We start from the raw sequence: 17,590 nt of genomic DNA, 5'->3' as shown, positions 1-17,590 counted from the left end.
GTGCAGTCTGCAGGAAGGGAAGCACTCTTCGGTTGTGACGTGTAATAAATATGTATTTTTGATGTTCTACATGAACGATCACATTTCATACAGACCCCAGGTTTCAAGCTATATTTTGTAAGTTTTTATTTAAATGAATGGAAAAATACATTTGTAAGCAATTTTGATTGAAAATTAAACTACAATGATGTCACTGAACAGAGTGTTAATTAAGACATTAATGACCTGTTTAACATTGTTCACATAAATTCTCTAATGGTGATATAATGTTGAGTATTCTGCCATCTACTGGCACATCTGTGGTAATGCTGCACTACAACATATCCCGCAATATGTTGGAAATATATTCAACTTAATTCAAACAAAGACTTTTTGTTTAACATTCACTCACTCGGCATGAGACATCCTTCACAGAAAGAGCAAGGAATCACATTTCTGGTTTAGTTGATCTGGACGTCTGATTGGAAGTAGGAAAGGCACAGGGTAAACTCATCAATAACTTACAACAATGTCTTTGAAATAGCCACCCAAACACACAGATTGCAGTTTGACAAAAAGTAAACAAAGGTTATTGCACACTATAGCCTTTACCCTGGTTAGTCCTGAATACCAGATGAAGTATTAATGCCTCAGGATGCTTCAATGTGTCAGTTTCATGCAACATCTCGTCAGTGGGGGTGTAGGTGTGAAAATAGGCAGAAACTTCTCAAACAAACAGTCTTTTCTACTGTTGTCACCTGAATGGCTTCGAGTAGAGACTGTATGAAAATGTGCAGCCTCGTCCCAAACTATACAAATCATTACATCAAGACTAGACAGCAGCGTTCTTAGAGAGCAAGTGTGACGCAGCCAGGAGGAGGTCATTACAGTAAACTTTTCACCCCACCTTTAAGTGCGTTCATTCACATCAGGTATAGAAGCTCTTGCCTTTAGACACTGTCAAACAACATGTATAACCGAGTTTGTTTGAAGCATGCTGAGGCTTTGAACCCATCACTGTCGTCACATGAAACCTCATAATTCCAGTTTTAGTCACTATGCTCCTTCCACTTAAGTTGATCTTATAAAGTCCTTTATACCCATTTTGTAAACCCATATATTGTATTTAGTTCACGCTAAAAATCGAGGCTTCTAAATAAAAAAGGTAAAATGCATTTTTATATGTGCAGCAGTTCATTCTGAACGCAGCTTCTAACTCCTCATTTAGTTGATAATTAAACTCTATACCTACTAGTTTTTCTTGTGCTAACTTCCTGCTGAGTAGAATACCTGGAAAACACTCTTCTCGTCAGCAGGCGTGTGACTCGGGCCAGTTGGCTAAATGAAGGGGAAGAGACGTTTCTTGAGGATGTAGAGGACGGTGGCGAGGAAAAGGGCCACAGCCAGGAAGATGAGCAGCTTGTCCGTCAGCTCCCGCCGGTTGTACTTCAGGATCAGTTTCCTCCCCAGGTGGATGGTTCCCGTCATGTTTTTAAACTCCTCGTTGGTTTCCTGCACCGTCCGAGAGGAAGTGGCTGAGGTGAGGAAGAGGACGAGAGGTATTAATGGTTGAAGAGGGAAGAAAATTGGAGATTGACAGGATTTTATGTGAAAAGGATTTTCACTGGGAAAATGAAAGTTTTACACACACACACACGTATACAAACACATGGACAAGGTAGTTTTGTTTTGTTTGTTTTACCCAGTGTGCCGATGGCGTCCTCGCTCTGCTTCACCTGTTCAGACATCATCCTGCTGATCGACATCAGACTCTCCGTGATGTCGCTACTGGTTTCCACTAGGCTCTCTTTAGTCGCCTTCCTGAGACAAATACACACAAAGCCAAGTGATGGAGGGGTTGATGTTTTACTTTACAATCCAGCAGACTAGCAGTAACATGTTGGCCCTGGCTGTCGCTGTTGCAGAGGCATGACAGTGCGGCTTTGGTTGTAAGCCACCCCAAAAGCTAACTGACTCAATGACAACATTATACTTCCTGTTTACACCCAAACTAAAGCTGTCGTTCCAAAACTCACCTCCACAATAGCGTGTCAGCAGAATTGCACTTACCTCTGTCTGGTGGTCTGGTTCTCTCCTCCACACAGCAGCATCTCTTTCTCCATGTTGTCTATGGCCAGTTTACAAGCCAGGTTAGCTTTTCTCCAAGCCGTCTGGTTACTGGAATCCACAGGAACAATAACACAGAAACCAACTTTGAGAACTTTCTTTAGCTCATCTGGTCTGTTTTGTCTGATGTTGTGTACATGATGTATAACAGTCCCATGCCAAAAAATGTTTTCCTCTACTACTTGTATTTATCTGCCTTTCAAATCTTGTTAACTCTAGATGTGGATATTCTGTGGATTTTCTATTTCACTATAACTAGAAAATGAAGAAACATTGATGTGAATATTTGCTTTCATGATTAACAAGGAATTTTTTATATATATATATATATTCCACAAATTTGCCACACGAAGAATCCAGTTTAAGTGATTTTGTTTTTGTTTTTTAGAAATATGTAGGTGTCAAATGTCATGCTCATTACAAAACAGTGACTTAATCAGTAAAATCAACAGTTTTGGTCTTACCGACAACTGCGAGCTCACAGTAGCATCATAACCAATACATAACTTCAAAAAGGGTCAACACCAAGAATGTGACATATTGCCAAAAGCGTCAAACAAAATTAAAGAAAAAAAAAAAGCCCCCCCCATTTACAATATTGACATGCAACAAGGTTAAAACAATAGTTTGTTTCAATGCGTTGACTAAGAGCGAGACAGCAGTCGGTTCACCCACTCCATCACTGAACTGATCCCTGGCATTTCAGTGGGATTAATGATGTTGATGATTTCAATGAGGAAATTAAGAAATTAAGATGGTGGTTGTGTGCGAGTTAAAACACCTTAGCATTTGCCTTCGCTGGCTCGCCGTCTCTGCCTGAATGGCCTGTCTGTCCGTCTCTCTGTCCTGCTCTCTGGCCATCTGCTCCAGATCCTGATGACAACACCAACACATCAAATAAAACTGTTTGGATTTTAAGCAAGAAATCTATCAAGTGCAACACGGATGCATGTGTGGCTGAGGCCGACCTGTATCCTGAGTCTGAGTTTGTTGAACTTCTCTTTGACCTGAGAGTTGAACTCCCTGAGAGCAGACTGAGGTCCAGGGCAATCCCTGATGTCCTGCAGGTAATACATACACTTAAGTGTTGCGTATTAATGATTACATAAGCTTGATCAAGACACATTGTATACAGTAGGTAAATTAAGAAGAAATGCTTGTCTGACTAAAACTAACTAAATCCGATTTTGAATTTCTTTGAAAAACACAATCCAAGTTAAACCATACTGTGGGAGTACACGTCGAACTTAAGCCTGTTAAATCATTACATATATAAAATATCAAATTCAAATAAATTAAATACATGTTATAAGTCATATGCATACTGTCTGGTGGTGATTCATGTTCACATGCAGAGGTACCGAGTTGGACTACAACTGACGATTATTCAATTAGCAATCTTCTGAGTTGTACTTGTGTACATGTGATTTTATTAAATGTAAAATATAGTCTTTATTGTCCTGTATGGTCTGTAAAATGACAAAATGGTGAGAAATAAGTTAAAACAGTTATATTTGAGAGCTAAAACAGCGTCTCTGCTTCTACTGTAATGCAGGTATATTTATTGTGCGCTGTGATGTTTTTATCATTGACGCACAGCAAAAACGCCCCGAACAGACAGACGTTGAAATGTTTTCCTCCCGTTGGTGACAGCTCACTTTTCACATCTGCAAATGCTTCAACACTGATATGGAGTTTATAAAAGCGTTGGCAGTGACGGAAGGAAACAGTTGTTATCGTTACAATAATGAAAACAATTTCAACTTTCCCCACTGATCACATTTACCGAGTAGGTTCGGTTAACGTTTAGCTTCACGGACATCTCTCCGTAAAAATAAAATTGATAACATAAGAAAAAAAATTGACAAAGAACACCTTTTTGGCTCTTACCTGAATTAGAGCCTTGATTTCTAGGTCATATTTTATGATTTCTTGTCCACAAATTCGGACATGAACATCCATAGAAGACGCCATATTTGTTTTTGTACGGCACGTTGGACGTCCAAAAGACACGGCGCTCTGCTGAAGGCGAAGCAACAATGTTAGTTACGGTGGCCTGGATCCTGTAAAGCAGCGTGTCTCAGACCAAGGACCACTTAACCATTAAAATGAAACTCACGAACCACCCAGCTCCCCCTCCCAATATAACTTCAGTTTCAAAATAAAAATAAGAAAAAGGGCCAACGACGCCTCCTGTGGAATCACACCTCAGGATATATTATTAAACCTTAGACCCTATTCAGACCTGATAATGTGCGTCTTCAATGATCCGATCGTACGTGGTCAGCTCCAACTTCGTCAGTTCACACCTGGCTTTAAAATGCGTCTCCACATGCGTCTCGATTGACCACGGGTCCGTCTGTCGATTGGCTAAAAACAATACCCGTTTATTATTTGCATGTAAAGCGGGGAAATGAGATCCGATCACAAGTGGTCAATCGAGACGCATGTGGAGACGCATTTTAAAAAGTCAGGTGTGAACTGACGTACAGAGCTGACCACTTGTGATTGGAGCACACTGAGGACGCATGTTAATATCAGGTCTGAACAGGGCCTTAGCTGTTAAATAGATAGGACACAGGCTCGTTTACCGATAAGACAAATAAAATGTTTTATTTGAATCTATTAAAACCAAAAAAATATAATGTAGTAGGGACTGGAACTGCTGAGAAGGAAAATTATATTACGGCAAATTTAAAGATTCTTTTGAGAAAGCTATTTTATTAAATGTGCGGATTTGCTTTTAAAAAAAATAAATAAAAAATAAATAAAATAAGGGAGGTGTTGTACAATATCTTAAGTTTCTAGAAATTTACTCAAGTTTATTAAAAATAAAAATCAGTCCAACACAAAGCAAAATAAGGAGGCCGGTCCGAAAGAGGCAGACTACCGAGTACCAAGGGGTGCTACTACTTACTCACCTCAGGTACAGCACCGCAAACCCTGAGCAAACCTGACCCCAAAAACACTTGTGTCCAGCTACTCTTAGTCGCACGCATCAAATGTGGGGACTTCACCATGGGTGCCTATAGCCTCCTGCAGCACTCGGCTACACTGCCAAACAATCAAGTAAATAAACAACTAAAGAACAACCAACAATAAAACAACCCAGTTGACTAAACAAATTAAACCAGTAAAGCAAAACAGCAGGGGAACCTAAAAAAGAGAAATAGAATTAGTTGTCTCATCATACTGTATAAAACTGCAATTTAAAGCGGTATAATGACTGGATGTTGGGTGTAAAATTATGTTTCTTTTACCACTTACCTGCAGGCCGATGCTACCAGCCACAACTGAAAGGAACCAGCACGCGACTGATCAGCAGGTAGCAGGTGCACTTAATAACCTGGCCCTGATGAGGGGGTTGGCGGGGGGAGGAGTCATCCCAGGGCTGTGTTCACAGGCAGCGTCTGTTTCCTCCTCATCCCCAGTCCAGAAAAAAACGAATTTAATGTTGTCAGTGTTGTATTTTCGTTTCATTTTAGCACCGAAGTTGAGGTGTCTCCTTTGACGGGGAAGGATTGTCCTCCTGGGCGGTCTACCTGCATCACGACCGTAAGTTTTACTCACGTTTCTTTTTAAAATATCAGGTTAATTATTTTTGACGTAAATCGTAAAACAATAACTGTAAACTGACGTAGGTACGTGACATTGCCGCAAAACGGTCGGTTAAATTGCTTGAAAAAGGCCGCTCTGAAGCTCTGTTAATGTACGATAGAAAATCAATTAAAAAGAGAGTAAAACAATTTAATTTTAACACATCTTTCCCCGTTCTCGAAATATACTGTTTTATAGTTAGAAAACAAACAAAATAAGTTAAATCACCTCAAGCTTCAGTGGGAAAAATAAATGTCAGATGTGTTGTGTCAGTCAGCGAATGAATATATCTTCATAGTATTTCATCTAAACAAGAGCAAACTGTCTTCATGAGTTTACGCTTTTTACCAAAAGGAAAATGGGAACTAAACTAATGTCCACTAACGGATATTTGATGTGATGTTGTTTCTTGTGGAACTAAATGTTTCCTTAAGTTGCTGATTGTTCTTGATAAATTTCACAATAAGAACTTTTGCAATCCCTGGTTTAAATTATTTATTGGTGAACTTTAAACACTATGAGACCTTAACTGAAGACCAAACACATTTGAGCTACACTGTTTGACTGGGTGACATGTTCTTTCATTATGGTAAATTCTGTAGTTTATGTATTTATTTAAATCAGTCCCATGTACGTCATCCTGGTGCTGTAAATGCTGAATACTAGAGTACAAGTTTATACTGAATTAAATCATATTTCCATCTGTTTGACAAACTGTTGCTAAAATTACAGTGCCTAATTGTTTTAGGAAATTATAAAGAAACCATTTTAATAACTAGATAGATAGATAGATTATTAATCCCATAACGATTAATAATAAAACTATCTATTGGTATAAATCATTTGAGTCTTCATTTCAGTAATCAAACCCGCCTGCAGACAGTTAAACATACAAGAACATACAAGAGTTGGAATGGGGTGCTAATGGTTTTATTATTTTGATATTAAAATCAATAAACATAATCAGACTATTGTGGTTACAAGCAAAGCTGTGGTACCAACTCCTGGCTGATACAACAGAGAAAGAATTATTTCAAAAGAAAAAAAAAATAAGAAAGAAAGAAAAAGAAAGAGAGAGAGAGGCACAAAAACACAACAGAGATTCAGGGCAGGTGTCTGCAGGATGTGGAGCAGCCAGAGACAAAAACTGTCAGAAGCTCTGAAACAGAATGAGCTGTTACAGTACAAACCAAAACAAAAAAACATTTTGAACATTTTCATGCCTGTGCATAAAACCACCCAATGTGCCTCCAAGAAAAAAAAAAAAACCATGTAAAAGAAAAAGTTAGTTAAAACAAAAGTATAAACCCAGCACGACATTTATTACACAACATAAATATAACAACTGTCAAGATATTGTATTTGAACAGGCATATATGTGAACTACAAATATAGACGTCATTGCTAAAGAGAGGATCAAGTTAGTTTCAGCAGGATACACTTTCTGCAGGTTTTGCTTCTTTATGAAATTATAATCACCAAGAGATCTATTATAGAGCACTTAGCAATGAAGTACAGCCTTCCTACTGAGACTGGTGAGAGGAACACACACAGGACTAACTACAGAAAGATCCCATGCTGTTGATCTAGTCAAATAAGTTACCATACAAGACCAGAAGCATCATAACAATGGCATGTAGCTGTGGAGCTCAGCATGACCGATACCTCACACATCCTCTACATGTTTGGACTTGTATGGATTTCCTATAAAATCTTCTTACTGTCTGTCGTTATTATCAAAAGTGAAAAAAAAAGAAAAGAAAACAGAACAGATGTTTCAGGATAAACATTAGATTTTTGATAAATGTCTCTCGCCCAATGCATTTTGGCAAGTCTGGAAGGAGATGTAAATCATTGCGGTGTTGGATGAGTTGGACGTGTGTAAATATAGAAAGAGGGGTTTTGTTTTTATTATCAAGGGTGGGTTGTTGTCATTTGCTTTAATCAGATCAGTCTGCAGAAGAGGAAATGAAACCCCTCCCCATAATTCATTGCAGAGGAGGGTAAGGGGTCTCTGCCCACCAGCCTTTAGAGACCCTAATCTCAGGAGCTCCCTGACGAGACAACTGCAAACCAAAGCCCTTCTGAAAAAACAACAACAACAAAAAAAGCACCCAGAAAAGGGGCTTAAACATCATCTGGCGCAGTGGTGAAGTTTTCCCAGAAAACTCGATCAAATGATTGTGATCGAATTTTCAAATTTCCCCACCAAAGATAGAGAGAGCAGGCGAGCCGACTCCTTACCAGAGCTCCAAGGCTGTGGAGCATCCGAACCTCAGCCCAGAGGAGTCAAGACAAAAGAAGAGTTGTGTCAAGGGGAGGTTGTGTTTGCTGACTCAGCGAGCCTGGTTTAGGGTTTTACTGCCCCTTCTGACCGCGTCAAACCTCCAATGACAGAACGCTTCATGGGGTTCACAGACAACAATTACTCAGTCGCAACGAAACTCTTTCAAATTATTCCAATGACTTAAAATTAATTTTTTGTTTTTAGACACATCTGGTGTTGCTTTTAGCCTATTCATCTTAGATTCAGTCTGCATCAAGAAAACTTGTTTCTAGTGTTTATGCTAAGCTAAGATAACTTGCTGTTGGCAGTGGCTTCATATTTACTGTACAGACATGAGAAAGGAATCAATCTTCTCATGCAACTCTTGGCAAAAAAAAGTGCAAAATATATTGTCCGAAAGGTCAAATGTTCACTTTAGCATGTGGAGCAATTTCCTCCGACCTGAAACTTTTTAATGCCCGTATTAAAAGCTCCAAGTCTTTCATTTTAGTGGCATTTTCTTATGATTTTACACATTTTAATTGAAATGTATCTAAATTATTGTAGCTATTGATTTATTTAATTATTTATAAATAAATCTTTGAACTGATTTAGGGCTGCAATTAACTATTTTTTTCTTTATCGATTAATTGGCCAATTATTTTCTTAATTAATTAGTTATTTATTTTATATACAAAAAATGCCTGTTATAGTTTCACAGAGCCTAAGTCGACGTCTTCAGTTGACTTGTTTTATCCGACCAACCGCTCAATGCCTCGTCAAAGTGTCTATTCATTGTTTTACAATCCAATCTATTTATTTTAATGTCTACTTAAATATTAATTAATGATTGTCTTTCACCATTTGCATGTGCGACGGCAATTTGCAATGTGCAGTAGCAGGATTGCACAGATGTACTCTGAGTAAATCTAACAACATTTTTATGTGAAAATACGAGAAAATACCTGTTGTAGTTATTATTTATATATTGTCAAAGTCAATGACATCACGTTATGTTTCACTGTGACTGTAACTGGTGTCTGTGAATCTCATGTGAAGTCTCTGACTCGTGGCAAAGCCTGCTTCAGTGGAAAAGCTATAAAGTCTACTTTAAACAAATTGTCTCCTTACATGTTAATTTACAGGACTCAACAAATAAATATCAAACAAATGGCATGAACACTGGGATCAGGGAAAAAAGGCAATAAAATATAATTTAGGAAAAAAAAATTCAAACGTGCAACATTTGACAGAGTCAGAGCATAAATATCAAACCATAATATTAATAAAAAAGGTTTAACAATACAAGCAGGACAGCGGCCGTATAAAGATACAACATTCATGATCTTTCTGGATCCTGACAACAAGAAGACTAGTCTACATTTATCAGCAAAGCAGCAGCAGAGTTATACCTCGCTATGTCAGCATACAGCAGTGCAGCAGTCAGAAACACAAGACTGACCAGAGTCATCAACAGAAGGAATAATATGGCTAATACAGCTTTTTAACACAGCCATGTTAGCACCCAGCCACTGACAGATTAGCACCACAGTTTACCTCCATGCTCAGTTTGTCGCTTCATTCGCAACCTGCGACTCAGTGCCAACACTGACTTCAAGGAGGGTCTGGCACTTCTTAATAGCAAAGTTAAGAAACGGAAAGTTCTGTTGTGTGTGTGTGTGTTTTGTTTGTTTTGTTTTTTGTTTTTTTTCCTTTCTCAAAAAGGTCACAAGAGGCAGCAACACAGTGCTCCGTGTCGAAACCGAAGAAGAAGAAGAAGAAGAATGCATTGTAATTGACTAGGTAAAAAGCAGGCCCGAGTCTCCCTCTGCCTCAGACACAGTGGAAGTCTGCTCTTCTCTACATGGACACACCAGCGGTGATAGCAGCAGCAGCCAATACAGAAAAACACAATAACGTGGCATAGTGGGCAGAGAAAGAGTTCAAAACAGACCCCGGTTTCCCAAAACAACATCAGTTTAGTTTAAAAGTTGTCATTTATGCTCTTCTTCAGTATTACTTCAAAAGGGAACTCCCATGCAGAGTTAATTTTTCTATCCAAAAGGCAAACACCTTTATCCGCGGTTAAAGGCTGATTATTATACGAACTGTATTGATCTGGGGATAAAGTGAGGTTTTCATTTCATTGTTGTACTTCAAGTTTAGGTTTTGGGAAACCCAGCCCATTGTTTCTGTAGGGAAACCCCCTCCAGACTGAAAGAAGGTGCAGATTTGTGTTCTCATATATTTGATTAAGGCACCTGGTTCAGCAGGCATCATATTCAAAATATTTTTTTTCATTGTAAATGTAAAAACCAAGCGCAAGGTGAGTAATGCTGTTGGTCTTTTTTTGAAAAAAAGTGTGTGAAGAAAATCAGGGGTGTGTGTGGTGGCAATAATATACTGTTATTGTGTCATCGACACCCTAAACCAAAATCTAAAGTCTCTTTGTGCTCATTCAATAGCAGCGAGTATGAAATCATTCGACTTGAGAGTACAGTGAGCCAAAAAGTCGTGCAACAACCTTGTGACGATGAATACACTTTCTGACGATTGGCCAAATTATTTCCCAATCTGCAAAGAACTCCAGACGTCACTTGATTCTCTCAGTTCTATGCAGGGAACCGGCATGCAGAAACATCAATTCCAAATGCATGTGAGTACATTTCTGTATGTATCTAATTTACACAGAGAAAAATGTGGAGGGTAGTAAGCGTACAGCCTCTGGAGATGAGGTGTTTTTACAAGCAACAAGGGTTTGAACAAGACAGGAAAACAATTGAAATGTCTCGAAAGACACTCAAAGCCAGACTCAGAGCTCTGACATCACAGCCAGCAGGAGGTCAGCTTGTTTCTAGCTTCTGTTTTGTTTTGGGGGTTTTTTTTTTTTATAAATCCAATTTATCAAAAATATTTGGTAAAACGTATTTTACAGATGCAGAATTTCATAACAAGTACTGTAAGTATTTTGGTAGTGGTTGTAGGGAAATTAGGAAAATTTTTGAAAGAACTGCTCCATTACAGCCTCAACACACTGTAAACACAACACTGACATATTATCACCTCATTAAACTTGTTACGCTGAACATCTTAGTAAACATCTTTCATTTGGAGTCGTGTTTCTGGCCACATGATGAATGCAAGTCAAATTTTCACTCTCTTTTAGCTCAGTTTTTTCATAACTCCTGAGGGAAATATCTGGCTCTTTAGCTGCTACACTCACACTATGCTCACCAGCTAGATGCTAACTGTGTTTGCTAAACAGACAACGCAGACGAGAGCAGAGAGAGAAGCAAAACTATGAAGTTGCTGCCAATAAACCAAAACAATGGGCTGAAAGGTGCTAAAACGCTCTGTAGAGCAGATTACCTTTTTATTTTTTTAAATAGAAATACTAACTGGTTGATAAATTTCAATTATGTTTGCATGTGGACAAATTTAGTATGTTTGGCATGTTCAGCTGACCTGCTTTCACTGCCTAACGAATTAATTAACTGGAACTATATCAATTTAACACCCTCCCTATTTTTCCTTGTTCGAAATGGTGCAGTTCTCTCATGGAAACCTCTTAGAAATTATTCAAAAATTAGACTGTAAAACAAAGGGTTACCGAATATTTCCTCTGGAGATGGTTGAATATGCAAATTGAATATATACCACCATGTTGCATTTGCATCAAATTATTCTATCATGGCAACAACAGCAGTATCCTAATGCACCAGAATATGTGTATCATTTTGCAGTTATGGTGAATATTTTGAACCTCTCAAACGGAATAAATATCCGCCATCATTTTTGTGTAGTGGTGTCAAATCCAGGAGTCTGGCTTTTACAAAAAGTAACAGTACGCTTAACGATAACGATCAAACAAGTCATTAATACAGAAATCACCCATCTGTTGTTGTTTAGAGCAAGAATCAGAGTGAATCTTCTTCTGATTGGTCCAACAGGGAAATCATGCTATTAATCGACAGTCAGATCAGTGAAAAATGATTGAGGGGGGGGTGGGGGTCTCTGTCTGATAAGTTATTGGACAATAATCAGATGAACAATGTTGTCTGTGAGTGGATCTAAATACAGATGCCAGTTTTCATTCTTGGATTAGTTCTCGGATATAGAAAAGTAATCAGCACCACGTGACAAAACCCCAGTTGGACTACGGCTGGAAATCAGAGTCAAATCCTTCGTGAAAGGAAAATGTTTGTGTTTGTTTGAGTACGGATCTGGAGAAAGCAGAAAACCTGTGTGAATTCTTGTGACAAGTCTGTTGGCCTTTTTTTTTCAGTTTGTGTAGAGATCATTGCACCATATTGATTGACATTGATAATTCATAACACACACACACACACGCACGCACAATATTTTGTACAGAGTAAAGAATGGCGACAATAATTGGAATACATAAATATATTTTCTTTTGATTTTATATGTCATCACATATGTCAGATAGAAGAACGATATTACCCTGATTTGCTGAAGAAGAGCTTTATGGATCCACTTAGCTTTTATTGGACAAGAGTAGCACAAAGTTACACACTCTATTAGCTTAATAGTTGACTGAATAGGATTTATCAGAATCATCAGAAATAAAAAGAATAAAGGAATAGGTTTACTGGCGTGGATTTTCACTCATTTCCTTGACTGTTAAAATGCCACAGAGTCTCCTGGTTTGAATGTAAAGTTGCACAGCTTGCGCCTATCATGTTAAATGTAAAAACCTGTGAGGACTCTCTCTTGAACCAGCCATGTGATCGACAACAAAACACACGTTCTTCTCTTGTCAGCCGGCCGTCAACCAGCAGCCCTTTAACCACTGTTGACCCCCTACCAGACCTGGGCAAAAATATAGCTGAAAAAATGCATCAAACATCGTCCCAAAGGATACGAGTGAGCACAAGTAGTTTGAACTTTTGAAGCCATTTTCAGATATATTTCACCATGTCTGCTACTTCAGTCAAGGTTGTTTTGAGCCTATCAGGCTGAATGGTTTTGTTGTTGTTGTTGTTGTTGTTGTTGTTGACTGTATAGTGGCAGAACAATGTCATAAACCTCAGGCACAACCCTTGGTGACTGACCTGTCTGCCATGTTATTGTTTTTATTTGTGTGTATGCGAAGTTATTTAAGAAGGCAATAAGTGTCCGGATTGAGTCTTCATTTGTAATTGGCTTGCCATACAGTACAGTGATATAGTAACTTCCCCCAAGGCGGCCGGGAACAACATCTTTCAAACGAGCTCTTCCTGGCCGCCCCAGGCTAAACCCCTCCTCATTAAGTCACAAGTAGAAATCAGTTTACAAATGATAACAATATAGCTCTCTGGAGAAATGTGTCTACACTGTACATCACCCTGAAGAGGAAGCCAAAGCAGAATCAGTTTTTCCATAGGAAACCTCTACTGAAGGCAAATGAATCATGACGCCAAGGGGGTCAGCATCAGGATCAATGTAGGGGCCCTGGAATCAAAACCCTCTTTTTTTTGTTTTTTTGTGTTTTTTTTTTTTAAGACCACAAACACACTATCCACACAGTCCCTGAACAGGAAATAGACTTATCCCGTCAAGACAGTGGGCTTCTCAAAGCCTAGCAATGATACGCTCTTATACAATACCTCATATCATTACATGGCTCCGGAAACATTTAGATCTAACCCTCATCAGGCCACACACCTATACACGTTTTTCTTGCTAGTTTTTAGACCCAGCCAAGTCAGGTAATAGACCTATCCTAGCAAGTAGTCATCAAGTACACTTGCAGCATTCACACCAGGCCTTTTAGCAGCAAATGGAAGAAAAAAATGCTTTTCTTTTTGTTTTTTTTTTCCTTTTTTGGACAAAGTGCTTTTGTTTTCAAACATATAAGATATAGTATTCTATACATATATCTAACATTTAGAAGATACATATTAACTCATAGTCTATATACAAAAATTAATCACTACTAAGAAAATAGCTATGGACGGTAGGGGAGAGCAAGTCATTAGGCTACAACTGGACTAAGAAGTGAAATAAGAATCATGGATACTCATCGTTCTAGTTTCAGAAAAAGCACCATTTCTCCCTTTTTAGACGAAACAGAAAACAATAAAAATATATATATATATATATATATATATATATATATATATATGTATATATATATATATGTAGCACTAGCTGTTATTCAGTCACACGATACAGAAAGACCACAGCTCTGCATCACCATCAGACATCATTCCGTGAAGGAATACGTTCTTCACTTCACTCAAACCTGAATTCAGCCTCGTCAAACTCTTATTTCTCGTTATATTTCCTTACTAACCGACTGACTTCTGGCTGAATTTTAAAAATTTCGAGGGATGGCAGTGTTTCTTCGGAGCAGGCAGCGGGGAGGGAAGCATACAAGCATCATGCATTGTTAAAGGTTGGACACGCTGCCAATTTGTAACTCTGTGTTTTGGTGAACAAACTTATGCTGAGGACCAAAGGCGAGGCCAGGCAGATAAAATTCAGCAGTTTCAACCTCAGAGAAAGCAACGCCAATCCCTGGAAATAAAAAAATTCAACCAGCTTCACGGTTAAAAAGGGAATATATGTGAAAATCTGAATGACAGCACACAGTGCTGAATCCAGATCAGTCTGGGACAGATTCAAATGGCTTTGGCTTTCTTACAGCGTCTATGGTTCCTCATCTCCCCACTGTTGTCCTCTGAGTTTCTTGCTTTACTGGACATGTCCCTGTCTGCACTAAAGACAGCCTGTCCTCATTCTCTTTATAGACTAGACCTCAAACTAGACCATGGCTTTGCTGCATTGTGTTTTAAATAAATCCAATCCTGATTCTCCATATTTCACTCAGCCAGCAAAGGAGACCGAAGGGGTCAAAGTGTCACTTTAAACTATCAGATTCACTGGCTGCATTTTTAAGATCTTTCTCCTCCCTTCCTCCACATCTCCTTCTCTCCACCTGGAGAATCTGGCCGATGAAAACCAACAGGAAAGCTAGCAGGCAGCTAAAATACAAAAATATAACAAGAACTTTTTTTTTTTTTTTTTTTTTTGGTTTTTCTGGTTTTGCTCTACTTTTCTCGATGCAAGGAAAGGCTTTAGAAATGTGTCATGCTTAAAAATTAATCAATTGTCATGAAAAGTGGCATTTCACCATTGATAGATATATCATTAATGTTTCTATATACAGTACTTTAAAACACAATTCAGTTAATATTTTGATGATGAACTAGACCTCTTCTACATACAGAAATCAAACAAGTGATACAGGAACATAACATTTTGGTTATTGTTGGTGACATTTTGACAAACAAGCAATAATGTAACATAGCTTATCTACTAGTGCTCTTGGTTTTTGTCCTAGATAGAGCCATTAACACAATTAGCATGTGGAGAGAGGAATCAGTTCAGGAATGAAGTGCTTCCTAAGCAACAAATTTACTGGAGAAGCCCACAGATGGGGTAAAATTTTAGATTTAAAAAAAAAAAGAAAAAGAATGAATGAATGTTCCTTTTCTGTACAGAATTGGACCCAAGCTAATTTCACAGTTCTATGAAGTTCCCTGACCCTCCCACATTTCTTACATTCAATACGGCGTCAGGTAAGCTGTGCAAAACCTTACTTTAACTGGCTGGTCGCCGTTTCGTTGCATGTGTCTTTGGTACAAAAAACAATCAAAATATAGTGTGCAAATATCTTTTGTAACTCTAAACGAAAATATCAGGTAACCCTCCCCTGATCCCCAAAGACAGAGTACCAAAAACCATAAGTAATCTATTGCAGAGCCCTCCTATATACACAGACTCTGTGGCATCACGCAACGAGAGCTTCCATTTGTTTTATGTACATTCAGAATATCTTTAAACGACTGAAATACACCACAAACCCAACAGGTGTCTCCCACCTCGCATTCACTAGCAATCTCCCTCAGTGTAAAGTAGTCCTCTCCTTGGCTGGACCTCAGGGAGTTCTGACCAATCACCTCTTCCCGTTCAGTCCCTCTCACACACACACACACACACACACACACACAAACAAACACACACACACACACACACTCACTCAGACTTACAGAAACACACACATACATAAACAAGGCACAATGAATAGAACTCTGATCAAACACTAGTATGAACACACCAAACTGTTAGCCTGGTCATCTCTACTGTACAAAAAGGGGAGCCGGTGCCGTTTTTCACTGGGAGACACTTCTATGTACAGATTCCTAGAGGAGATGGATCACTGTTCGTGTTTTCTTCATCACCACCATAATCTTCCTCACAGTCTGCTCCCAAACTGGCAAAGTGCCTGTTTCACCCAGTCCAGTTATATCCAGCACAAGGCCAAAAAGCACCAAACCACACGCGCTTCCTCTCCACATGGTCAACTACCTCCTGTTGTATAAGTCAACGTTGTCAAAATCAGCCATTAAGCTTCGTCCTGCCTGCCACAAACTTCAACCCAGCAGGATCTTTGAAATCTTAACTTTCAGCTTCTACTGCTTTTATGTTTAGAGCATTAATTTGCTTTTTGTTAACTCCTACATTTTAAGAATAGCAGAGCTGATTGGCAAACGGGGGATGGCATGAATATATTTAGGCCTTCAATACAAAATATTTCCTGCCACCCCATAACGCCTCGGAGAACGCTGCTTTTTTTTTTTTCTCCGCAGCTGTCTTGGCAAACAAAGTCGTTTCCATCGAAGTGCTTTAGTCAGCGGGTCAATTTAACATCCTGGAGTTAATCTTTTGTTGCCATGTGAGGTGAATCTCTTCTAGGAAATGATAACTGGAACCTCTGATGGTGTCCGACGTGTAACAGTTCTTCCTCTGTCATCACAACCTCAAACAAATTGTGTGAAAGTATTCCAGTGGTTGCACTCGTGTGACTGTCTTTGTCTCAGCCCAGGAAGCAGACCTCCAACCGAACTGACCCAACACAATACTATGTTAAACATTTCTAAAAATCACCATTGGATTTAGGACGTGCTATTATCTATACACCTAACCATCACTTGCTTTTAGAGGCGCATTTCCCAACAGATGCTCACGATGGGTTGGGAGACAGTGACGCACTGACTCTGCACACTGTGCAGAGACAGGAAGCTAGGGTGTATGCCCTACAGGTGCATGGCTATAAACAAGCACACATACATACACACAGGGAGTGGTATGTGTGTTTGTGTGACTAACAATGTGTATGTGCTCGGGGTTGGAGGGGCATGCAGAGGGGAGCATAGTTACAATGGGACAGCACGGTGGTAATGTTTAGTCCACTCCTCTCAGTGGACCGCGGTTTGTCTAGATTTTGGAGGTGGGGACTCGCAGGCCGACCAGTCCACCGGTGGGATCGCCGCGTCCTGTGTTCTCCAAGATCTTGTTGACAAAGTCGGATGTCTGCCCGGCAACTGGTGATGCCACTGCACACAGAGACACATACAGATACATTCAGACATTTTAGAAATTAAAAAAGCGCCTCATTTATGGAACTTAATTTTCTCAAATATGATGAGAATGTTTCTTACACAGCAGCAGAAAATATTCTTTATTATAGTCATTATCCTGCCTGTTCACACTGAGCCGCCTTGATACTAGCCGCAGTATTTTATGTTTTCTTTTTAATCCTGGAGCAAATAA

The 17,590-nt window shown here is 39.1% G+C and overlaps 2 protein-coding genes across 3 annotated transcripts in view; both read right to left on the bottom strand.

The window, feature by feature from the left end:
• Positions 1–109: 109 nt before the first annotated feature.
• Positions 110–4,382, bottom strand: bnip1b (BCL2 interacting protein 1b). The gene is made up of 6 exons (XM_056397185.1): positions 3,997–4,382; positions 3,075–3,167; positions 2,888–2,979; positions 2,050–2,157; positions 1,682–1,800; positions 110–1,514 (listed from the first exon to the last, which is right to left on the bottom strand). Exons 1-6 carry the CDS (start codon positions 4,078–4,080, stop codon positions 1,318–1,320), a joined length of 693 nt encoding a protein of 230 aa, XP_056253160.1. The 5' UTR covers positions 4,081–4,382; the 3' UTR covers positions 110–1,317.
• A 2,235-nt stretch (positions 4,383–6,617) lies between these two features.
• Positions 6,618–17,590, bottom strand: part of crebrf (creb3 regulatory factor) — a 31,909-nt gene continuing 20,936 nt past the window's right edge. For both annotated transcript variants that reach the window (XM_056397181.1, XM_056397180.1), the window contains one exon: positions 6,618–17,373. In XM_056397181.1, coding sequence (XP_056253156.1) covers positions 17,255–17,373 — 119 coding nt within the window. In that variant the 3' untranslated portion in view covers positions 6,618–17,254. The remainder of the gene's footprint in view (positions 17,374–17,590) is intronic.

Source organism: Seriola aureovittata, chromosome 15 (genome assembly GCF_021018895.1).
Source record: "Seriola aureovittata isolate HTS-2021-v1 ecotype China chromosome 15, ASM2101889v1, whole genome shotgun sequence".
In the NCBI taxonomy this organism is placed as follows: domain Eukaryota; kingdom Metazoa; phylum Chordata; class Actinopteri; order Carangiformes; family Carangidae; genus Seriola; species Seriola aureovittata.
The sequence above is the reverse complement of the archived record's forward strand: the minus strand, read 5'-3'. Positions and strand labels throughout refer to the sequence as shown.

What these genes read in the sequence shown, in the direction of transcription:
- bnip1b (XM_056397185.1), bottom strand. Translation starts at nt 4,080, where the DNA reads ATGGCGTCTTCTATGGATGTTCATGTCCGAATTTGTGGACAAGAAATC. An exon ending in AAATCAAGGCTCTAATTCAG is followed by an intron (nt 3,168 to 3,996) that starts GTAAGAGCCAAA and finishes TATTACCTGCAG; the next exon opens with GACATCAGGGATTGCCCTGG. An exon ending in AACCAGACCACCAGACAGAG is followed by an intron (nt 1,801 to 2,049) that starts GTAAGTGCAATT and finishes TATTTGTCTCAG; the next exon opens with GAAGGCGACTAAAGAGAGCC.